Source organism: Protopterus annectens, chromosome 1.part1 (genome assembly GCF_019279795.1).
Source record: "Protopterus annectens isolate FY-2018-M chromosome 1.part1, PAN1.0, whole genome shotgun sequence".
Classification (NCBI taxonomy): Eukaryota; Metazoa; Chordata; order Ceratodontiformes; family Protopteridae; genus Protopterus; species Protopterus annectens.
The window spans coordinates 1218947730-1218972945 of NC_056726.1; the positions used below are offsets into that span (position 1 = coordinate 1218947730).

Sequence of the window (25216 nt, forward strand, 5' to 3'; positions counted from 1 at the left end):
GGAAACCAGGACTGCAAACAGTGAAGACACTCGAACATCTACATTTACGGTAAGTGTACACAACTGTACTATGTTCTTCATGTTTCACCATTGTAGTCATCACATTTGGGTTGATTCCCAAAGCTGAAAAAAGGGTGGAGGCAGTCAAGTAGACTGGGGGCTGGCTAGGATGCCCTGCAAGACTGCATTGGCAAAGCCTGCCCTGGATTTGGAGAAGAGAGACAGGTGGTAATGCTTGGTGAAGGTATGAACAGATGTCCATGTTGCAGCCTCCAGGATGTCCCTGGTTGTGACTCCTCTGAGGAAAGCTGCAGAGGTGGAGGTTGCTCTGGTAGAATGTGTCCTGACCCCCTTGGAGGGAGGTTTCCCGTGCTGCTTGTAGCAGAAATGGATGTAGTGTGCTATCCATTTGGAAATGCTTTGTTTGGATATGGCCTTGCCCACTGCTTCTGCAGCAAAGCTGACTAACAACTGATCAGTCTTTTTAAATTATTTAGTCCTGTCTAGGTAGAATCTGAGCTGTCTGTGCACATCTAGAGAGTGCAGAATCCTTTCCCCCTTATTTTGTGGGTTAGGGAAAAAGGTGGGCAAATGAAGGATGGGTTAATCCTGAGGGAGACCCTGTCAGCAAGGAAAATGATGAAGGGATCTACAGCCATTAGTGCTTGTAGCTCATACTCTTCTAGATGAAGTGATGGCCAGAAGCAAGGCTGTCTTCCAAGAGAGGAACTTTACTCTGCTGAAGTTGCTGGTTCAAGGGGGGGCCGGGTGAGCTTTTCCAACACAAAGTTATGGTCCCAAGCTGGGGTAGGTGCTCCTCTGGGGGGCCTCAAGTTGTTAGCCCCTCTTAGGAACTGTTTGATGAGAGGGTGGGAGAAAAGAGGTGGCTCAGGGCTGAAATGAGCAGAGAAGGCAGAGGCATGAATTTTAATAGAAGAGAAGGATAGACCCCCCTGTGTAGTAGGTCAGCCAGGTAATCCAGGATGAGAGGTAGGGAGGGCTGTGCCATTCCAGCTCCCTTAGCCTGGATCCAAGTGCAAAACCTTTTCCACTTGTCAGCATAAGACTTTCTAGTGCTAGGGCGTATGGCCTCACGTATAACATCTAGAACTTGTTTACTTAGACTGGCAGCTTATGCAGTGGTCATGGAATAAACCAGGCTGCCAGATTGAGGGTCTGCAATTGGAGATGCATGAACTCTCGCTCTGGGTCAGGAGTGTTGGGATCTGAGGGAGATGTCATGGTGGCAAGGGTGACAGGCTGCACAGCAGTGGGTACCAGTGCTGGTGTGACCAGTCTGGGGAAATCGAGACTGTCCTCGGTTTTTCCTCCCTTATTTGGAGCAGTACCCTTGTAATGAGTGGTAGGGGGGAAAATGCATAGACAGAGAGGCTGACTCACTGGAAGGATAGCGCATCCACTTTCCAGGTCTTACACTGGGGTTCCCTGATGCAGAATTTGCTGAGCTGATGGTTGAGAGTGGGAAGCAAAGAGGTCGACCTTCGGGGTGCCCCATTTCTGGGTTACACAAGGGTGAAGGTTCTTTGGTCTAGCTGCCACTCATGTGGATCCAGAATATTTCTGCTTTAAGTTGTCTGCCAGAGAGTTTAGAGAGCCTGGCAGGAATTGTGCTAACAGGTGTAGTTGCATGGCTGAGGCAGTGTGCCAAAGGGTCATGGCGAGCCTGCACAGAGGGTACGAGTGAGTCCCTCCCTGCTTGTTGATATACCACATCACAGGTGGTGTTGTCTGCCTTGATCAGTACAGGCCCCGGGGAGAGTAGGGGGTCTGAAAGCTGTCAGAGCTTGCGTACATCTCTTTTTGGTTGATGTGCAGATGTATTTGATTTGGGCTCCATTGGCCCTGAATGCAACTGCCGTCCAGGTGTGCACCCCAGGCATAGTCTGATGCGTCTGTGGTGAGGGGCTGGGCGGCGTGGGGTTGTGAGAAGGGTAGTCCCTTGTTGTGGTAGCACGCTGCTGCCCACCACCAAAGAAAATCTTTCCTTAAACAAGGTTTCATTGGTATAAGAGAGTTTCCAGGTCTTGGGAGTGTTGACACCAAAAGCTTTTTAGGTACCATTGTAGTTTTCTCATATGCAGTCTGGCATATGGAATGAGTAGAATACAAGAAGCCATGAACCCCAGAGCTTGCGGGATTTTCCTTGCAGATGACTGGGGTCTGGTGGCTAGTTGAGAGAAGTAGGCTGTCAGGTAGGTTTTTTTTTTGGTGCAAGGAATGCAATCTGGGATGCCGTGTCCAGGCTTGCTCTCAGGAATCCAATTTTTTGGGTGGGTACTAGCTTGGATTTCTTTTCGTTGATAGTATACCCCAGGGAGGTTAGTAGGTCCTTTACAAAGGTCAGGTGCTTTAGCAGCTTTTCCTGTCTGCCTGCCTGAATCAGGCAGTCATCTAAGTATGGGTAAATTTTAATATTTCTTTGTCTGCAAAAAGCAATGGTGGGAGCCGGACATTTTGTGAAAACTCTGGGAGCAGTGGATAAGCCAAAGGGAAGAGCAGAGAACTGAAAGTGCAGTGATCCTGCCTTGAAATGTAGATATTTCCTGCATGATTCCCTGATTGGGATGTGTAGGTATGCCTCTTTTAGGTCTATGGTGGCTAACCAAGTATCCTTGGAAAGCATAGGTAGAAGCTGCAGGAGGGTGAGCATTTTGAATTTTGGTATCACCAGAAAGGTGTTTAGAATGGATAGATAGAGGATGGGGTGCCAGGTGCCCGGTGCCCTCTTCTCTGGGTACCAGGAAGAGTCTGGAGTAGAAACCTTGGCCTATCTGTTCTGCAGGAACATGCTCTATTGCCCTCACAGAGAGCAGGGAATGTCTTGCTTTTTTGGCCTCTACCCACTGGTTTGGGGGAAGATCTGAGAACCCTTTTGGGGTTGGTAGTGTGGAAATAAAATGTGTATCCCTGGGACACTATGTTGAGGACCCAGCGGTCATTGGTAATGGTGGCCCAGGTGTTTGCGTGGAATGAGAGTTTTCCTCCTAGGAGCAAGAGCAGGTGGAAGTGTAAAGTCATTGTGAGTTCTTACCATGAGGGGGTGGCTTAGCACTCCCTGGTTTTGAGGAGGAGGACCTCCATTGCTTAGATCTCTGCATTCCTTGAGGCTACTGTCTGGGGGGGCCTGCTTCCCAGGGTCTGTGCTGAGCTGACTTGGAGGGGGCAGGAAAGGAACAGTGCTTGTAGTGGCAATGCCTACTGAACCTCTGTGGCTGGACCTGCAAGAAATCTTTAACTGTCTGCACAGATTTAGCTTTTTCTTCCATCTTTTTAAGACCTCTTCTGCCTTGGTGCCAAATAAGTTGTCTTTGTGCAATGGTGCGTTCAATAACTTGAATATGACATGGTCTGGCAAGGGCTGTTCCTTAAGCCAAGAATGTCTTCTAAGGACAGAACTAGTGACTGCTGCCCTGCAAGATGCTTCTAGGGTGTCAAAACCACACTGTAAGGTGTGCTTAGTTACTTGACTTGCAGAATGCATCAACTCTTGTAACTCTGCGTTCTGCACAAGCAGGAAAAGATTTTTTTTTTGTTTGAGGAGTTCCCTGGTATGTTGCTGGTATTTCAGCATATGGAAGTGACAAATTTAGTGCTCCAATAGCAAGAGTAGCAGAGGTGTATACTTTTTTACCCCATCTGTCTAATGCTTGGGAATCCCTAACTGAGGGGGTGGGATTCTTAGCAAAAGTTGCTTTAATTCCTTTAGGCCCTTGAGAGAGAACCTCAGGGTCAGCAGTAAGATTTTTCAAAAGAAATATGCGAGAGTCACGGATTCTATAGTACCGGTCAGGTTTCCTGGGAGCACAGGAGGGAGGGTGTCAGGAGTCAAACTGGATTCCATAAAAACATAATCTACAACATCCAGGACAGGAGGAATGGCCAGAGCTCTGTGCTGTGGAAGATCCAAGAATTCCCAGAGTCTCTTTTTTTGACTCAGGGTAGTCCTGACATTCCCACTGGAAATGCTTCCTTAAAGTATGTAGGATTTCTCCAAAGGAAAAGTCCTTGGGTGGAGAGGCTGAAGGGATAGATTTCTCTGCACCAGAATCCTCATAAGCAGAGAGGGGTTGCATATCTTCATATTCAGATACATCAGTCATTGGACTCCTGTTCAGATAAAACTACTGGGGGCAAATCTCTCATTTGGAAGGGGTAGCCTGGCTTACCCTGATAAGCATTATACGGTCTTCTGCCATTTTAAGCATCCGAGACTGAGGCAAGGAAGCAGGTGTCTGAGATTGGGCTGTCGGTTTCTTGGGTGTGGTTCGTACCCTGGGCCTTAGAAGCTCGGTAGTTTTCAAAAGAGCAGTAGACACGAAAGAAGTCGGTTTTGGTCAAGAATCGGTAGTGCAAAGTACTTCCTTGGAAGCCGGTGCCTGCTCAGCGGCTCTGGAACCATCCCAGGTGGAGATATCCACAGGATCCTTAGTCGATGAGTCTTGCAACATACCGGACTCCAAAAGGGTCTTGGTAGCGGCCTGCAAATCCACAAAAGTGGGCATCAGGGGCTACGAAAGCACCTCACTAAGGACCACAGAGGTAACGACTAGCTTAACTGAAGCGTCTTCGGCAGTTTTGGACCTGTACAGTCTGTCTCTGTCTTTATCCTTACGTTTTTTTCGGAAGATCTGCTGTCAGATGGCTTACCGAAGTCGTATCGAAATTCGAGGATTGAGATCAGAAATATCTAGCTACAATAAGGACCCGACGACGTATAGTTCTAGCGTTTAACAAAGCACAAAAGCGACAGAGGGGGATGTTGTGATCTGGGCCTAAGCAAGTGACGCAGTAAGAATGAAAGTCTCGGTGTGGTATTTGCTTTCCACAGGTGAGACAATTGTTATTTTTCTGACATCGGTTGGGGCCAGGGGTAATGTATCTGGAGTAAGACTGGATTTCATAAAAACATCATCTACAACATCCAGGACAGGGGGTATAGCTAGAGGCCTGTGTTGAGGCAACACTAAAAATTCCTCGAGTACTTTTGGACTGAGGGTAGTTTTGGCATTCCCACTACAAATGCTCTCTTAAGTATGCAAGGTTTCACCAAAAGAAAAATCCTCTGGAGGGGAGGCAGAGGGAATGGATTCCTCTGCATATGAATCCTCATAGGCTGATGAGCACATGTCCTGATAATCAGAAGGGTCAGAGTCATCAGACTCCTGGTCTGTAGAATCAGAAGGAAACTCCATTCTTTTTCTCTTAGCAGGGGAAGGCTGGCTTCCCCTAATTAGGGTAATAAGGTCTTCAGCCATCCTAAGCATTTGTTTTTGTGGCGTAAGTACTTGAGCATGCGCTTTGGTCGTCTGTTTTCTAGGCACAGTGCATACTCCGGGCCCAAGAAACTTGGTAGTTTAGTCTAAAAAAGTCGATTCAAACACTGGTAGGGCAGAATACACCCTCAGAAGCTGGTGCCTGCACAGTAGCTCTGGACCCATCCAAGGTAGAGACGTCCACAGGATCCATAGTCGAAGAAGCATCTCGCAGCATATCGGACTCTGAATGGGTCTCAGCAGAGGCCTGCGAATCCACAGAAGTGGGCATCAGGGGCTGCAAAGGCGCCTCACTGAGTACTGGCGACTAGCTTAACGGAAGTGTCGTCGGCAGTTTTGGACCTATGCGGTCTGTCTTTGTCTTTACGGATTTTCTGAAGATTGGTAGTCTGATGGCTTATTGAAGCCATTTCGGAATACGGAGAACGAGAGTGAAAGAATTTAGCGACAAAGATAGCCTGACAATGAATGGTTTGGGCGTTAAACAAGCACAAAACCGACAGCGAGGGACGTCGTGGTCTGGGCCTAAACAGGTGATGCAGTAAGAATGAAAATCTCTGTGAGGTATTTGCTTTCCACAGGCCAGACAATTGTTAACTTTTTCTGACATCGGTTAGAGCAAGAAAAAAAGGATCCCCAACAGGGTACTTAGCTTTACAAGACTTCAGGATTATAAACTCGAAAATGAAATTTCAGGTAGTGGCCGACCGGCACTTGTGAATTGCTTGCTTTTGCTTTGGGCTCCTCCTTGGCGAGAAAGACTGATGTAATTGTGTCGGCTGCCTGTTTTATACCCCTGACGTCATGGAAGAAGGAGAGAGAGAGCAACCGACGCAGAAATACTAAGACTCTGGTATTCGGGCTGACTGAGGGCTACCTACAGGCAGATAACTAAAGTGTGAGGACTGCAACAGTGAAACACGAAGAACAGTCTTTCAAGTACAATGTTGCAAGGAAGCTGAAGCAGCAGGCTCAAAAGGAACCCAACTCAATTTTTCAAGAACAAAACTGAGGTCCCAGGAAGAAATTGTATGACCTCAAATCTAGAGGCCAGAGGAGGAGTTAAGGGCAGAACAACAGAAATTGCTGACACACGAGCTTTAACTGAAGAATATGCCAACCCAGGATGAAGATCATCACACAAAACACAGAACCATAAGAATCTGTACTAAAAAGGGATCCTGGTCACTAGGATAGATACCAGACAGAAAATCTCTTCCATTTGGACAAATATGACTTCCTGGCCTCTTGCAGGACCCACAGCACGCCCTCAGAAAAAGGGGTGGCTAAAAGGGATCAAAATCCTATCAACCACAGCTGAAGAGTGGACAACTGAAGATGGATGAGACCCCTTGTTTTGTGTGAGAAGGTCCACCCCGCGAGGAAGGTTGTGGTGACTGACCCTGGTCAAATCAAAAAGAAGGTGGAACCCATACTGTCTGGGCCAAAAAGAGAGTCACTAGCAAGATTTTGGGGGAGTCTTGACTAATTTTGTGCCAGACCCTTGGAAGCAAAGGAAGGGAAGGTGTACAAAAACATCTCCTTTCATGGAAAAGATAGGGTATCCATCTGCCAAGCCACAGGACTTGGGACTCTAGAACAGGAGAGAGGAAGTTGCCTGTTCAGATGGGAGGCAAAATAATCTGAGGAATACCCCACCTATGGAAAAGGTCCAGAAACACATCTCTATGAAGCATTCATTCATGAGCCTGTCTGCTGAACCTGCTCAAAGAGTCTGCTACTATATTTTGCTCACAGGGAATGCAGACAGCCTGAAAAGTCACTTGATACTGGACAGCTAGATCACAGACCTTAAGAGTGACCCTCCATAGGAGGCAGGACATCATCTCCCTTTGCTTGCTGATATATCACATTACTGCGGTACTGTCTGTAAAAACTTTGAGGGGCTCAGAAGAAAGAGGGTATGAAAGGCCTGAAGAACTAGCAGGAGAGCTCTCCACTCCTTGATGTTTATGTGGTCTGACCTCTGATGAAGAGGCCAGACAACTGAAGGAAGCTTACCACCCCCTAATTGAGGCATCCGAAAAGAGCACTTTAGTCAGGACTGCAGGTTGGAAAGCCCTGGGTTAAGAAACAGTTGATGAATCCACCACTGAAGCTCAAGCATAAGACATGGAAAGAAGGGAAAGTACAGTTGTGTACACTTACCATAAATGTAGATGTTAGTGTGTATTCACTGTTGCAGTCATTACATTTGGGTTATCTGCTTGCAGGTAGCCCTCAGTCGACCTGATTAACAAAGTCTTGGGTCCTGCGTCGGTTGCGGTCCCTTCTTCCATGACGTCAGGGGTATAAAACATGCAGCCGACGCCATTACATCAGTTTTTCTTGCCCCAGATGTCAGGTGCCCCACTAATGGGAAGCAAATATAAAAGCACAAAGATATACCTCCAACAAAAAAGAAAATACACGAAAAAGGCTTTTAAGCATAGTAAAGGAAAGTAGAGATATAGCCAAAAGTAGTTAGGGGGTAGGGAGGGAGGGTAACCAGGACTGCAACAGTGAATACACTCGAACATCTACATTTATGGTAAGTGTACACAACTGTACTACGTTCTTTGTGTTTCATTGTTGCAGTCATTACATTTGGGTAGATTCCCAAAGCTATGGTTAGGAGGAGGAATTTAGATAGCATTAGGGCCAGCTATAAGGACCTGCAAGACAGCAGTGGCAAAGCCAACTCTGGATTTTGAGAAAATTGGCAAATGATAATGCTTGGTGAAAGTATGTACAGAACTCCAGGTAGCAGCTTCTAGGATGTCACTGGTAGGGACGCCTCTGAGAAAGGCTGTAGAGGTAGATGCAGCCCTGGTGGAGTGAGGTCTGATCCCCTGGGGGATAGGTTTTCCATGGTGCTTATAGCAGAAATGAATGCAATGGCTTATCCATTTAGAAATGGTTTGCTTTGAAATAGCCTTCCCCTCTGCCCCTGCAGCAAATGCCACCAGCAGTTCAGATTTCCTTTGAGGTTTAGTCCTGTCCAAGTAGAATCTAGGTTGTCTGTGCACATCTAAGGAATGCAGTATCCGTTCCCCTTTATTCTGTGGATTGGGAAAGAAGGTTGGCAAATGAATGGACTGATTAAGAGCCACACTGGATACCACCTTTGGCATGAAGGATGGATTGGTTATGAGGGACACCCTGTCCGCATGAAAGATGATGAAAGGCTCCACTGCCATAAGGGCCTGTAATTCGGATACCCTTCTAGCTGAAGTGATTGCTAAAAGGAAAGCTGTTTTCCAAGAAAAAAATTTTAAGTATGCAGTAGCAGCTGGCTCGAAAGAAGGTACAGTGAGGTTCTCCAAGATCCCAGGCTGGGGTTGGAGCTCTCCTGGGTGGTCTCAAATTTATGGCCCCTCTGAGGAATTGCTTGAGCAGTGGATGAGAGAAGAAGGGTAGTTCTGTGTTATAATGAGCTGAAATGGCTGAGGCGTGGATTTTAATGGAGGAAAAAGGCAGGCCCTTGTGAAGCATCTCAGTTAAGTACTGAAAATCTGAGGTAAATTGGGTGCCGCTATGCTCATCCCTTGAGATTGGTACCAGGCACAGAATATTTTCCATTTTTCAGCATAGGATTTTCTAGTACTAGGCCTCCTTGCCTCTAAAATGATATCCATCACAGGTTTGCTGAGGGATGGTAAAGGAGAGATTAAAGCAATTAGTCAGGCTGCAAGGTTCAGTGTTGGAAGCTTAGGGTGCAGAATCTGGTTCTCCTGCTGAGACAGCAGGGAAGGAGTCTGAGGCAGGTGCCATGGAGATAACAGTGACACACTGCGCGCGGGGGGGGGGGGGGTACCAGTGTTGGCACGGCCAGTCTGGAGCAATCCAAATCATCCTTAGTTTGTCCAGTTTGATTTTTAGTAGTACCTTGGAGAGGAGAGGCAGAGTGGGGAAGGCATAGACTGATAGGTTTTTCCAGCTGAAGGACAGAGCATCCACTTTCCAGGCTTGTTTGTGGGGAGTCCTTGTGCAAAATTTGTCCAATTGGTAGTTCTGGGGAGAGGCAAACAGGCCTATATCTGGGCTCCCCCATTTGCTTGTCAACATTTTGAAAATCCTTGGTTCCAGTTTCCACTCGTGTGGGTCTAGGAGGTTTCTGCTTAGTCCGTCTGCCAGTGTATTTAATTTTCCTAGCAGGAACTGAGCTTGGTGGTGCACTTTGTAGCTCAAGGCTGTGTTCCACAATGTCATGGCTAGTCTGCAGAGGAGGTAAGAATGTGTACCCCCCTGCTCGTTTATGTACGACATAACAGTGGTGTTGTCCGTCTTTATAATTAGTTGACCTGGAAGAATGTGGTACTTGAAGGCGGTCAGAGCATTCTGTACAGCTAACATTTCTTTTTGATTGATATTGAGGTGCATTTGACTTGGGTTCCATTTGCCCCGAATGCACTTCCCTGCCAGCTGAGCCCCCCATGCATAGTCTGAGGAATCTGTTTTTAGGGTTCGGGTGGCAAGGGGTGGTGTGAAAGGTAGTCACTTGTTTTGGTGGCAGGCCTCTGCCCACCAAAGGAACTCTAGGCGCAGGCAAGGTATGATAGGAATCATTGTTTCTAGGTCTTGAGAATGTTGACACCATAGGCTTTTTAGATACCACTGTAGTTTCCTCATATGCAGTCTTGCATACAGAATTAGAAGAATGCAGGAGGCCAAGGGCTTGCAGTATTTGTCTTGCAGATAGCAGGGTTTTTGTGGACACTTGTTTGAAATAGGTTGTCAAATTAATTTGCTTTTCTGGCGTGAGGTAAGCCATCTGGGAAGCAGTATTCAAGCTTGCTCCCAGGAATATAATTTGTTGACAGGGTACCAGGTGTGATTTCTTTTCATTTATGGTGTACCCCCAGACAAGTTGGAACCCTTTTTACAAAGGCCAGATTATTCAAAAGTATGCCCTGGCTTTCTGCCTGAATTAGACAATCGTCCAAGTATGGGTATATATGAATATTTCTTTGCCTACAAAATGCAATAACTGGAGCTAGGCACTTTGTGAGTACCCTGGGCGCTGTAGATAAGCCAAACGGCAGTGCAGAGAACTGATAGTGTGTGTAGCCTACGTTGAAGTGTAGGTATCTTCTGCAAGATTCCCCGATTGGGATGTGGAGGTATGCTTCTTTTAAATCTAGTGTTGCCAACCAGGCATCTTTGCCTAGCAAAGGAAGAAACTGGTGAAGAGTCAGCATCTTGAATTCTGGAATCTCCAAAAAGGTGTTTAGAGTAGACAGGTCCAGGATAGGACACCATGAATTGTCTTTTCTGGGTACCAGGAAAACTCTCGAGTAGAAACCTTGTCCCTTTTCCTCTTCTGGTACCAGTAACCATGCTTAAGAGAGAAAGTACTTGTTTTTGGGCCTCTGCCCACTGATTTGGGGGTAGGTCTGGCCACCCAGTTGGTGTTGGCAACGTGTGGAAGTGAAATCTGTATCCCTGGGACACTATATTTAAAACCCATTTGTCCTGGGTAATGAGTTCCCAATTCTTTGCATGAAGAGCAATCTTTCCCCCCCAAAGGGGCAGTCAGTTGATAAGTGCTTGGAAATTTTAAAAGGAAGTCATCGAGACAGTTTACCATAGGGGGGAGTCTTATTCCCAGACTTGGAAGTGGAGGCCCCCCACTACTTAGTTCTGTCAGTGCCCTGGGACTGAAACCTGGGGTTTTTGCTGTGTCTGGGTTTGGCTTGAGAAGACCTGGAAGGGGCTGGAAAGGACCAATTCTTAGAGTGCCAGTGCCTACTAAATCTAGGAGGCTGAACTTGTAAAACATCTTTAACAGTTTGCATAGATTTAGCTTTATCTTCCATCTATTAAAGAACTTCATCAGCCTTGCTGCCAAATAGCCGGTCCTGATTTAAAGGAGCAGCCAACAATTTAGCTTTAACATGATCAGGCAAAGATTGCTCCTTAAACCAAGCATGCCTTCTGAGCACAGACCCAGTAACAGCTGCCCTGCAAGAGGCCTCTAATGAATCAAAATCACATTGCAAAGTATGTTTTTCAACTTGTTCGGCAGAATGCATTAAATCCTGTAATTCTTTATTTTTCACACAATCAGGAATCAACAAATTTTCTGTTTAAGCAGCCCAATAACACGTTGCTGATATTTTAACATATGAAACTGGCAGTTTAAAGCCCTAATGGCCAAGGTTGCAGAAGTGTAAACCTTTTTACCCAATCTATCCAGCACACTGGAGTCTATCAGAAGGGGTATGAGTTTTAGCAGTAGAAGCCTTAATGCCCTTGGGCCCCTGTGAAATAGTCTGTGGATCTGCAATAGGATTTTTGAAAAGGAACTTGTGGGATTCAGGGACCCTGTAGTATCTGTCAGGTTTTCTGGGAGCAGGAGGCAGGGAATCAGGGTCCAAACTAGAGTCCGAGAAAGCATCATCATCAACAATGTCTAGTACAAGAGGAATAGCTAAAGGCCTATGCTGAGGTAGGATAAAGAAGTCCCTAAGCCTCTTTTTTGAATCAGAAAAATCCTGGCTTTCCCAGTGGAAATGCTCCCTTAGAGTATGTAAGTTTTCCCCAAAAGAAAAATCTTCAGGAGGGGAAGCAGAGGGAATGAAGTCCTCTGCATCAGAATCCTCATAAGTAGGTAAGGACAAATCCAGATCAGAAGAGTCAACAGAATCCTGATCAGAAGATCCATAATCAACTTCAGTCCTAGGCCTCTTAGAAGGGGGGGGGGGGGGTTGGCTACCCCTGATTAGAGTTATTAGATCTTCAGCCTTTCTCATTTGTTTTTTAGGCATAGAGGCCTGAGCATGTGGCCTGGGCGTTGGTTTTTTAGACATTGCTCGAGATTTAGGCCTAAGTAAAGAAGGAGGCGTCAGTTTAATATGCAAGTCCGGAGGCCTCAATACACCATTAGAAGCCAGTGCCTGCACAGCGGCTCAGGACCCATCCAAGGTACAGACATCCGTGGGTTCCATAGTTGAAGCATCTCGCAGCATACCGGACTCCGAATGGGTCTCAGTAGAGGCCTGCGAATCAGAAATAGCGGGTATAGAGGGCTGTGAAAGCACCAGAGTACCGGCAAACTGGCGACTGGCTTAGGAGAAGCGTTGTCGGCTGTTTTGGACCTCGGCGGCCTGTCTCTGTCTTTATCTTTGCGTTTTTTAGGAATCCCAGTAGTTGGACGGCTAACCAATGATATTTCTGGATAATTAAACCGAGAACAGAAATATTTAGAGGTGAAAATATACCGATGACGGATGGTGCACTGATTAAATAAAGCACAAAACTGACAGCAAGGTACATCATGGTCAGGGCCTAGGCAAGGCACACAGTACGAATGAAAATCTTTATGAGGTATTTGCTTTCCACAAGCAATGTAATTATTAACTTTTACTGACATTGGTAAGGAGCAAGAAAACGTTTTCCCAACAGGGTACTTAGCTTTAGTTGAAGACTTAGGTTCTGAAACTCGAAAACGAAAATTTCAGGAGTCGACCAACCAGCACTTGTGCACTGCTTCGGTACCGCACGGCAAGAAAGACTGATGTAATGGTGTCGGCTGCATGTTTTATACCCCTGACGCCATGGAAGAAGGGACAGCAACCGACGCAGGACCCAAGACTTTGTTAATCAGGCCGACTGAGGGCTACCTGCAAGCAGATAACCCAAATGTAATGACTGCAACAGTGAAACACGAAGAACATCCAGGATGGCAGCCAGAAATGGAGGAACAGCAGAATGTTTATGAGACTCCATTTGGAGGACTTCAACATAGGTTTCCGATACCAAAGACGAGAACAATCCCAGTTGCAAAATTACATCATACATGAAACAGGGTCCCCAAAGGAGAGTTCTTCTGAAGGAGAATCTGGACTAATACAATCCTCTTTCTCAGACCCATAATACAAAGGAGAAGGGATCTGAGAAGAGTATGCCAAGGGCTCTTCCCCAGAATCCAGATCCTCATCCGAAAACTGTTGCTCCCTAAGACAGGGGAGGGACTGGCATAGATATTCCTTGAAGAAGCATTAAAGTCATTAAAGCATTACACAACTCCCGAGTAAAATCCAGTCAATCATACTGGGGATCTCTAAATGCAGGGGAAATATACTTTTTTAAATGGGACGTCTGCACGAAAAACCCTAAGAGGGTCTGACCCTTGCCGACTCGACCAGCATGTGGAAACCCTCTCCGCTCCTCAGATATAAATTAGATGAGGTTCTCCTCAACATCTGAACGCTTGTAAAGCTTTTAGAGGATGTGTGACAAGTCAGATCTATAACAGCCTCTGAAGGGGTCATGGCAGAAGAATCCAAAGCAACAACCGGACAATTCTCTGGGCTTTCATCAGCTTCACTAGAGATGTCCAGGGGAGGCTGGACAGCAGTCGAATCAGACTTAAGTTTTTGGCCTTTCACCTTGTGCCAACACCTTTAGATGGTTTTCTAGGTAAACAGACAAAGGGGAGAGATGACTACATAGGGTCTTTAGGGACAAACACCTGGCAGACAGAACACTGTGTATGGTCATGAGAAACACCCAAACAGAAAATACACTGTTTGTTGTGATCTTTATGGGGAATCTGCCACCCACACCATTTTCCCTTTCTGGATAAAATGTACACAAACACCACTAAAATGAAAAAGAGAACAGAAAATAAGGAAGAACTCCAATGGGGCACTTAGCTGAGAACGGCTTAGTAACTAACTAGCACATAAGAGTGCTCAGACCGACATTCAATGATAGCATTTGGACTGTGGCAAAGAAGTTCTGAGGCGTGTGCATTTGTACTTAGCCTTTATACCCTACACCTTGCACGGGGAGCATATGTCTGACGTACAATGCCAACAGTGAAGACCTTGGTATACTGGCCTGATGTTGGGCAGGAGATTTCTTATGCAAGGAATACTGCAATGGTGATATGAAAGGACATCTATCTGTTGCCATAGAATGAAATGGAGGTTCAGATTTTCTGGTAGGATTGACAGACTGCCAGGGGGGTGGGTAGGAATTCTTCATTGAATCAGACTTACAAGATAGTCCTTTTTCTGTGAATTCCTGTTTTCTTTCTGAAGCCTTCCTGCAATTGTTTTTTTTTTTTTTTTTTTTTTTAAATATTTACTTAAAAAAGCAGCTTGCTAGGACTGTTTATTTTGCTTTTTAAAGAAGGCTGTAGAGAGAGCATTAAATCCCTTTGCAAACTTGAAAAAAGAGATCCCTTAAATCAGCTTTTCTCTCTCAACACACTTGTTAATGAACTCTGCAGCACAAGGTACAAATATCAGGTCTCTACCAAAGGGAAGTTTTGAGAATGCAGCCAGTCAAGCCTCCTCCTAACAGTTCCAACAGCAGCAGCCTTAGAGGTGGCATCAGCAGACTCGTATGCACATTTCAAACTTGAGACACAAAAACAACCAAATTACACAAAGCTAATTTCTCCTCACAAGGGAAAATAGATGGCAAATATTCCTCATATACTCACAAAAGGCAAAAATAAATGTGAACATATAAGCTCGACAGCTGAGAATTCTAAAGTGCTGCAGAAGAATGCACTTTTCCCCTAAATCTGTCAAAAGCTTTCCCATCCTTGTCAGAAGGAGAGGGATTAGTATTAACCAAATGTTTAACAGCAGCTGGGTTCACTAAAGTAATAGCTGCTGGGTCAGATCTGCGATAAGTGTAGAAAATTTTAAGAGGAACGTTATATAGCCTGCTTTTTTAGGAGCAGAAGGCTGGCTGTCGAAGTTGCAGGGTGTAGCAAAAATACACCAAGGCAGGCAGAACAGGAGGAAATGGAGTAGGTCTGGAAATTCCAGTTATAATAAAATCATACTACTTCCTGAAGGACTAAGAAATGTCACGGTTTCCCACCGAAACAAATGACTTATTCTGGAAATAATTTCAAAGAAACAGAATCCGTTAAAAGTACTGTCAGAAGGCAGTCTCCCCTTAGAATCCGAATCGGAGACGAAACAATTTGTTCCTTTACAATCACTTGAGGTTGATACTCTTGAACCTATTCAGAAAACGAAGAATAATTTTCTCTTTTACTAGAAACAGCTGTGCAGGAAGGGTCAAGAGCATGAACTAAACCCTGAGCTAAACCCAATACATTACTCCTGACTAGAGTAACTGAGACAGCAGAAGAGATATTTTAAGTGTTTTCTTTTTGACAGGACTTTCTAAAGTAGTACACCTATTTTTGCCAAGAAAAACTCTCTACGGACAGGAACAACTTTCTGGGTAGGCAGAGTGGCACTTTCTGCCCCTTCTCCTAGGACCAAACAAGAGCATCTCCCCCTTGCCCACCAACAGGAATCCAACAGCTGCAAAAGATGTGCCTAAACCCCCCAATCTACAGTGGCTGTAAGGACTACACCAGTGGAAGCCAAGCAATAAGAGAAGTGGTTTGAGGAAACAGCTTGGCCAGAACAGTCACCCACTTGTGACTGAAGCATTTGGCAGCCTGCAGTGGTGGCAAAGACTTGTTAATTTTCTTCCTTTTGTAGCTGGAAGGAGGAAGAACTGAGAAACTAGTAAGTTGCTCCATGGTAAATATGAAAAATATGTCCTTTTCCAAGGAAAGCCTGACAGCAATAGTCAGCAAATCAGGTTAGTTGTAAAAAAATATTTTTTTCTCTGTTATAACACTGTAAAAAAATGGTTTAAACACTTACTCATACCCCAAAAGAAAAACTATTTTTTATCAAGTAAAGTAGTTTAAAATTAGTTTTAACTTTTTGTCACAAAGTACAAAAAATAAATAAAAAAAACACGTCCCTTTAAAAATGATCAAAACTTACATGTTAGTCACACTTTTTCCTTGCTTAACTTCAACAGAAAAGGTACATTTTCTATAATAAAAGGAAAGTGAAAGATGTGAAAGACCCCCCCCCCCCCCAAAAAAAAAAGAGAACTTGGCAGTGTTAGCCAGCCAACTGTCGAGCCACAAAAGCCTGCAGAGGAGCACACTCTTTGGCAGCAGGAAAGCTCTGAAGAACTTGGCACCCAAACCTGATTTTTAGTCATCTCTGCTCTGTGGACCATCTTGTAGATTTCAGCCTCTCTTATTAATTGTGTTGTGCCTAGTTTGCAGGTATCAGTAGATTCCAAAAAATGTTTCTGCTTTATCTACCTGCAGGAATTCAACTTAGTTGGGAGGATGGAGTCTTTGCTCTAAGGGTCTATATTACTAGCCAAAGACAAAACATATGTAGACACTTCAGAGAAAAAATATGGTCATTTTAGTAATAATTTTTGAACACTACATATTGGTTTTACTGTTAGAATCTATCAGTTTTTCATTATATAAAATACATTAGAAATGTGAAAAGCATTAAAAAAAAAACTACACCTGAAGGTCTTAAAGGCTGGTGTCATGAATCACTACAAAAGTTCTACACCACGTTCTATACAATGCCTACTTTTCTTATTCTTTCAAGACTATTCTCAGTCAATGAAAGTACCAACACTCCATGTGAAGAGTGAACCACAAGAAAATCTATTCAAGACTGTTTTTATCAATTTACTTTCTATAAAATTAACATGGAGGAGGAAGAGCTTATTGGTTTAGGAGCAAATGTGCAAAATTGCCAAGTGCCTACCAGCACAGACAAACACTTTTAGCAATATGAAAAGTATAATTGGAGCAGCCACGGTGCAGAGAGTAAAGGGTCATTTTCAAAGTAAGACTGTACCTGCTGACAGTCTCCATCCCTGACAACTTAAGGGCAGAACATCCACCTTCAGCATGTGTTACCTGCTGAATGCTAGGAGTACTACCATCAACAGCCTGATCATTAAAGCATCCACTTCTGACACACCAGCACAGAATATACCATCTAAATGTCATGCTGCACCTGCAAGGAATACAGTTCACAAAAAAATACAAAAACAAAGGTGGACATGACTACACACAAATTAGCGAACAGCTTCTTACTCTTCAAAACAGCCCTTATGCATCTGCTTAATAGTCATCAAATTGCTATTTTCGTAGGAAAACACACTGTAGAAGCTTCTCGGCCATAAATTGAACTTTTCATTCTGTGTTAATAATCAACAACTAAAGGTGCAGCATGAATGAGGGAAAGCACCCTAGACATATAATACTGAAATCTTTGATGGCAATACACATTTCAGAATGCTAGTGTTAGTTCATCTGACCATTTTCTAAGCTCTGCAATAGTGGCCATTTTCTCTTCAAGAATTTTCCAGAAGAATACCATCTTCAACCTTACAGCTTAAGAAAAGGTGTAATAAATGACAATGTGAAGTTTAAAAGGATTCTTTACCAATTTTGTTTCATAAAGTCAACTGTATTCCAAATCTTGAATCCTATGGACATTTTTCATGTGTCTGTCAGCTTTACTTTTTTCCTGAAATGTCTTAGAACAGAACTGACACTCAAATGGCCTGTCTCTGGTATGTGTCCTCTTGTGCTTAGCAAAATTGGATGAACTATTGAACCGCTTACGGCAGACCCCACATTGAAAGGGCTTCTCACCTGTATGGATACGCTGGTGTGTTGACAGAGCTGAAGACTGAGTAAAGGCCTTCCCACACACTTGGCAAACAAAAGGACGCTCCCCTGTGTGAATGCGCAAATGCTCCTTGAGGTCTGTAGCCCTTTTAAAGCGTTTTTCACATACAAAGCAGATGTACTGCCTCTCATCAACAAAGTCCTGATGGTGTCCGACTAAACTCGTAGAAGTATCATTCCACTCTGTACTCCTAAATGTGGTCTCTACTTTGTTTTTCTTTAAAAGGATTGCATTTTGGGAAATCAAACATTTATTTTTGTTTGTGTGTGGTTCTTCAAGGCCTAGCTTGGTTCCACCGTTAACATTAACCCTAGTGTCTGCTATAGGAGAAGGCATGAATTTTGCTTCTGTAGCTCTGCCAACTGCATCAGGAAATCCTAGAAATTTATGCTCAGCACAGCTGACTTCTGTAGCCAGTGGTTGATCTTGTGTCCTCCAAAATGCAGATTCAGAAGTCTTTCCCATCAAAGGATGTTTCCGATCACTTACTGTGCCAAGACTTGCTTCACCTGTTGTCATTATGCTGCCATTGTGCCTACAAGCACTCGTACTTTGAACATTAGACTCTTCTTTTGTTGTATTCCACAAAAAGTGCTTCATCGATTTCAGATATTTTAATTCTTGGATCCAACTGGGCTCAGAAGTCTCCTCTTCACTGTAATCCAGTTTCAGAAGAGCAGAATTTTTTTCAGCATCGATTTGCTTGGAAACCGAATCTTCTCTAGTCTCATTCTGCATTTCTCTCAAAAGCATACCCCTTGCAATTCCTCTTGAATGACATTTAAAACCATCCCTTTGACTGCTTAATAACCTCCATTGTGGCAAAGACATAAACTTGCCATTACTGGAATTTTGAATCGAGGCTTTGATCTCTGTGATAGGAAAACTACTTGCATCTCTATGTCCTTTGTGTAGCAATTTTTGTGTCACACATTCAATAGCTCTGCAAGGAACATTTCTAACAGCAGCAAGGTTGCAGTCCAGTGCAATGGAGCCCACATTTAGTGACTCTGCGCCATTAATTCTGGAATGCTGCATTTCTACATGAGTCTGACGATGCTCAAGAATCTGATGGGATTCTGTAAAAGATTTTCCACAAACTGGGCACCAGAAGACCTTCTGAAATGCATGAGTACGCTTATGCTTATTAAAGTTTGAACAGTTGTTGAATCTTTTGTCACAGATTTCACAATGAAATGGTCTTTCCCCTGTGTGTATGCGCATGTGTCCAGTCAGTACAGATGACTGTGTGAAGCTCTTCCCACAGACTCTGCACTTGTACGGTCTTTCACCTGTGTGGACACGCTCATGGTCTCTTAAATCTGAGCCACGCTTGAAAGTTTTCTGACAAAAGGAGCACCTATATGGCTTTTCTTCCAGACACAGTACTGCTGGACTAGCAGGCAAGCAGCTAACATTAAGAGGAATGGCTTCCCTACCATGTAGCCGTCGATGTTTCACAAAGTTTGAAGCATCTTTGAAGCTCTTTCCACAAACACTGCACTTGTAAGGCTTTTCACCAGTGTGTATTCGCTGGTGGGTGACAAGGGAAGAAGACTGTGTAAAAGCCTTCTCACAATATGAACACTTGTACGGCCTCTCTCCCGTATGAACATTGTAGTGGTCTTTGAGATTTGATGTGCACTGAAAAGACCGTCTGCAGATCAGGCATCTATAACGGTCTGCTTCCCCATGTAACTGCTCATGGCTCATTAACTCAGACGTATGTGCAAATACATCACCACATACAGAACATCTGAACTCAGAGTCAAAATGAGACAGCAGCTGCTGATGCTCCTCTTTGATTTTTACCACCTGAATTTCCATATTCTCTGGAATGTGTGGAAAGTCAACACTTGTTTCTTGCTTCATACCCCTGCAAAAGTACGGTCACAGGCATGCTGAACTGTTTGTCCACTCTTATCATTAACAGACTTGAGCAAAGAAAATGCTTTGGCTTTAACTACGAGCATCCTCTAGGGCTTTATCCGCCTACCATTGTTTTTTTTTTTTTTTTTTACCTAGGCAAAAAAAAAAAAACAAAGGTTAAAGTATGGCAAATGCATTCAAACAGTAACAGTCACTTTGAAAAACTCTCAAAATGTCCCTAGCTATTATAAAGATCAGATTATGCTCTTCCGATGTATCATATAAAAGAACATTAAACCTTGCATGCCCTTTTCTATACTTGTGCAACAACTCGAACACAAATTCTGTCTCAAACATCTTGATTGCATCCCTTCTTGCTATGACTTAATGCCGGTCCATTCCACAACTTAATGTTTTGCAATATATTTTAAAACTTTTTAAAATTCCTCTGAGCTGTACATTTTTAGTCCTTCCACATTACTGTAGCTTACAAACTGCGCACTATTTTACTAAGGCAAGTAATGTTTGAAAATCACGCTCATCTAATCACTTTTGGATACCTGCTTTATCCTATTCAGAAGTGCACATCCTCCTCAAAGCACGTACAAGGGCAGGACACCAACTACTCACAGAAAGTGATGAACCTATGAACCTGTAAGTGATTAATCGTAGCCTTTATAAACATACAGACTTTTAAAACGATCAAACGTTATTCAAATTATCAGAATATTGGATATAAAAGTTTAAGTTGCAGGATTATTTTAGAAAGAGGTAAACATTTCAGAAGTAATGAAAGAGAAAGCACAAATACATAAACATTACAGATAATCACCATAACACTGACCTGTGAATAAAAACATTGACTACATACCCAAGACTGAAGAAGAAAACACTAGGCAGCTCGGCAAACAAATCCTTCACAGGCTTGTAAACCCTGCTCCCAACTCTCAAGAACAACCTAGTTCGAACCAAGGGAAAACGAAGGCAGGATGCTTCCTGCATCCATATCTCTTCTCACGGGTCCAATTAGGACTTCCTATTTTTATAACACCATTAGAAAGCCATCAGGAGAGAAAAGTACAGTTTTGTACCTACCATAAATGTAGATGTTCGAAGATCCACATTGCTGCAGTCCTTACACTTGGGTAGTCCGCTGTCCTCGGTCGGCCCGAATATCAAAGTATTAGGCTGACGTCGGTCAAGGCGCTTAAGACTGACATCAGGACGTCAGGGTACAAATGCGCATGACCGACGTCATATCCTCAGTCTTTTCTTGCCCAAGATGTCAGAAGACCCTAAAAAGAAAGGTCAAAACCAAAAGACAGCAAAAAACAACCAACCACCCTTGCACTAATCATATGTACAATATATACAATATCCACAATATTCACAACCCAAACCACACAACCGCCTCTAACTACAGAAGGGAAGGAGGGAGGGTAAAGTGGACTGCAGCAATGTGCATCTTCGAAAATCTACATTTATGGTAGGTACAAAACTGTACTATGTTCTTCATCTCACATTGCTGCAGTCCTTACACTTGGGTAGAATCCCAAAGCAGAGGTAAGGGAGGATGGCAAAACTATAAAGCAGTAGGGGCTGCCAAAATGCCCTGTAAAATTGCAGTGGCAAAACCAGCCCTAGATTTAGAGTAAAGTGGAAGGTGGTAATGCTTAGAGAAAGTATGCACTGAACTCCAAGTAGCTGCCTCCAAAATATCTTTAGTTGCCACCCCTTAAAAAGCTGTAGAAGTGGCAGTAGCCCTAGTGGAATGAGGCCTAATCCCAGCTGGAATCTCCTTACCATGATGGGAATAACAGAAAGCAATACAAAACCCAATCCACTTAGAAATAGTTTGTTTTGACACAGGCTTGCCCTGAGAACCCAAAGCAAATGAAACAAATAACTGCTGAGACTGCCTGAACCCTTTAGTTCTGCTCAAATAATATCGCAACTGCCTGTGTATATCCAAAGTGTGCAAAATCTTTTCCCCTTTATTTTGGGGGTTTGCATAAAAAGTAGGCAAATGAATAGTTTGGTTTAAAGCCACACTAGAAACCACTTTAGGCATAAAGGAAGGATTAGTACGTAAAGATACCCTATCCTTATGGAAAATTAAGAAAGGCTCAACCGCCATAAGGGCCTGTAATTCAGAAACCCTTCTCGCAGAGGTAATGGCCAACAAAAAAGCAGTCTTCCAAGATAAATATTTCAACTCGGCAGTAGCTGCAGGCTCAAAAGGTTGTAGAGTGAGTTTCTCCAACACAAAATTGAGATCCCAAGCAGGAGTAGGAGCTCTACGTGGGGGTCTTAAATTCTTTGCCCCTCTAAGGAATTGCTTAAACAAAGGATGAGAAAACCATGGTGGGTCACAGTCATAGTGAGCAGAAATTGCTGCAGCATGAACCTTAATAGAAGAGAAGGACAAACCTTTGTCCAGTAACTCAGCCAGATATTGAAGAGCCACACTTAAATTAGGCTTAGAAACATCAAATTCCTTTGCTGTACTCCAAAATAAAAATCTCTTCCATTTATCTGCGTACACTTTCCTTGTACTAGGCCTTCTGGCCTCCAAAATAACATTCAAAACTTGCTGTGGAAGCTGAGACCCTCCAGGGTTTAAAACAGAATATGCCAGGCTGTTAGGTGAAGAGAGTGAAGTTTGACATTGAGTAAATGACTGTTCTCCTGAGACAGCAGGTGAGGAATCGAAGGCAAAGGCCATGGAGGCTCCCGTACCAGACTTCTCAGTAAAGGGTACCAGTGCTTTCGAGGCCAATCTGGAGCTATTAAAATCATCTTTGGCTTGTCCTGTCTGACCTTTAGGAGTACCTTTGGGAGGAGAGGCAGAGGTGGAAAGGCATACACATGAAGATTGCTCCAATTGAATGAAAGAGCATCCACTTTCCAAGCTGTGGGATGAAACCTTTTTGTGCAAAACTTTGGCAGCTGGTAGTTTAGTGGAGAAGCGAACAGATCTATGTCTGGAGTTCCCCATAACACTGTCAATTTCTGAAATACATGAGGATCCAATTTCCACTCGTGGGGATCCATAATTCGTCTGCTCAACACATCTGCTAAGGAGTTCTGTGCTCCGGCAGAAACCTTGCCTGAAGATTTAGCTGTAAACTGAGAGCAGTCTCCCACAAAATCATTGCTTGTCTGCATAGAGGATAAGAATGTGTTCCCCTTGCTTGTTGATGTACCACATGACAGTTGTGTTGTCTGTTAGAACCAACACCTGCCCTGGAAGAAGTAAATCCTTGAAAGCTATTAATGCAAATTGGACTGCTAACATCTCCTTCAAGTTGATATGTAGATGTTGTAGTCTGGCAGGCCACGTGTCTTGTACCCACTTTCCATTTAGATGAGCTCCCCAAGCTTTGTCTGAGGCATCTGTCGTTAGAATCTGACTCGCCTTTGGCGGGTCACAGAGAGTCCCTTGTTTAGGTGACATTCCTGAGCCCACCACAAAAATTCCTTTTGAATGCAAGGTATTATCTGAATGACAGTGTCCATATCTTGGCAGTGCTGTGTCCATACATTTTGAGATACCATTGTAGCTTCCTCATATGCAGTTTGGCATTGGGAAGCACCAGAATACAAGATGCCATGAACCCCAAGGCTTGAAGGACTGTCCTTGCAGTCAGCCTGGACTGATGAGACAATTGATGGAAGTAAAGAGAAATATTCTTTTGTTTGTCCGGGGTCAAAAAGGCCATCTGGGATGCTGTATTCAGTCTCACACCCAGAAAGCACATGTCCTGAGAGGGTACTAGACTGGACTTTATTTCGTTCACAGAATACCCCAGGCATCTTAGCACTGCTATCACATATTGTAAATGATGAAGAAGTTCGTCCCTTCCTTGGGCCAGAATCAGGCAATCGTCCAAATATGGATAGATCTGCATTCCTCTTAGAATGAAGAAAGCTATCACTGGAGCCAGAACCTTCGTGAACACTCTGGGCGCAGTAGATAAGCCAAAGGGCAATGCAGAGAACTGATAATGAGAAGTCCCAGCCCGAAAACGCAGATACTTCCTGCAACTTAGCCTGATAGGAACATGAAGGTAAGCCTCCTTGAGATCCAGAGTCACCATCCAGTGATCTTTGCCCAGCAGAGGTAAAAGCTGTTGTAACGTCAACATTTTGAACTTGGGAATGTCCAGATAAGTGTTGAGGATAGATAAATCCAAAATTGGTCTCCACGTGTTCCCCTTCTTTGGTACTAGGAACAGGCGAGAATAAAATCCTAGGCCCACTTCTGGCAGAGGGACCAGTTGTATGGCCCCTATTTGAAGCAGCAGAGAAATTTGTTTGTGAGCCTCTAGTCTTTGCTGAGGAGGAACGTCCGGCATGCCTTTGAAAGGAGGCAAGGTATGGAAATAAAACTTGTAACCTTGGTGTATGATATCCAATACCCATCTGTCTTGGGTAATCAAACTCCAATTTTCCTTTTAGAGTGCCAACCTTCCTCCCAAAGGTGCTGCCAGGCAAGAAGGATCTGGCAGCTGAAAAGGTAGGTCATTGGGCCTGTTTACGAAAGGACTGGCCCCTGCCCTCACCCGAAGATTGTGCAGGTGAACTCCCTGTTCTAGGTCTGAAAGAGCTCTGAGCTCTGCCCCTACCACGTCTAGATCTACCCCTAGATTGTGAATCATAAGAAGGGTACGTCCACCCCTTAGCAGGCCAATTCCTACTAAACTTCGGAGGCTGAACTTGCAAAAAATCTTTAACAGCCTGCATAGACTTAGCCTTGTCTTCCATTTTCTTCAAGACTGACTCCACAGGTGAACCAAACAACACATCAGACTGTAAAGGAGCATCCAAAATCCTTGTCTTAACATGGTCAGATAAATTCTGATCCCTCAGCCAGGCGTGCCTGCGAAGAACTGACCCAGTGGCAGCCACCCTAGGCGAGGCCTGTACAGCATCAAAACCACATTGTAAAGAATGCTTACCCACCTGTTCAGAGACATGTACCAAATCTTGTAATTCTTTACACTCAATGCCTTCCGCCAGAGCATCTACCTTAGACTTCAATTGAGAAAGAAGATAGTTTTGATATTTCAACATGTGAAACTGGCAATTCAAAGCCCTCATAGCTAAGGTGGAAGAAGTATAGACTTTCTTTCCCCATCTATCCAAAGCTCTGGCCTCTATCTGGAGGAACCGGATTTGTTTACAACAGAGGCCTTGACACCCTTAGGTCCCTGACTAACAGTTTCTCCTTCCCCCCAGGACTCTTATAAAGATATTTATGAGCCTCAGGCACCCTGTAATACCTGTCCGGTTTAACAGGAGCAGGAGGCAAAGAATCAGGATTAAGTGAAGCCTCTGCAAACACATCTTCCACAACATCCAGAACAGGTGGTATAGCCAAAGGCCTATGCTGGGGTAAAAGCAAAAATTCCCTAAGCCTTTTCCTGGAATCAGAGAAGTCCTGACCTTCCCACTTAAAATGTTCCCTCATGGAATGAAGAGTCTCTGAAAAGAAAAATCCTCTGGAGGAGAAGCAGAAGGAGTAGAATCATCTAC

The 25216-nt window shown here is 44.1% G+C and overlaps 1 protein-coding gene across 1 annotated transcript; it reads right to left on the reverse strand.

The window, feature by feature from the left end:
• Positions 1 to 16769: 16769 nt before the first annotated feature.
• LOC122809349 (zinc finger protein 2 homolog) lies at positions 16770 to 19826 on the reverse strand. The gene has a single exon (XM_044080775.1). It carries the CDS (start codon positions 19679 to 19681, stop codon positions 17579 to 17581), a length of 2103 nt encoding a protein of 700 aa, XP_043936710.1. The 5' UTR covers positions 19682 to 19826; the 3' UTR covers positions 16770 to 17578.
• Between the last annotated feature and the right edge of the window lie 5390 nt (positions 19827 to 25216).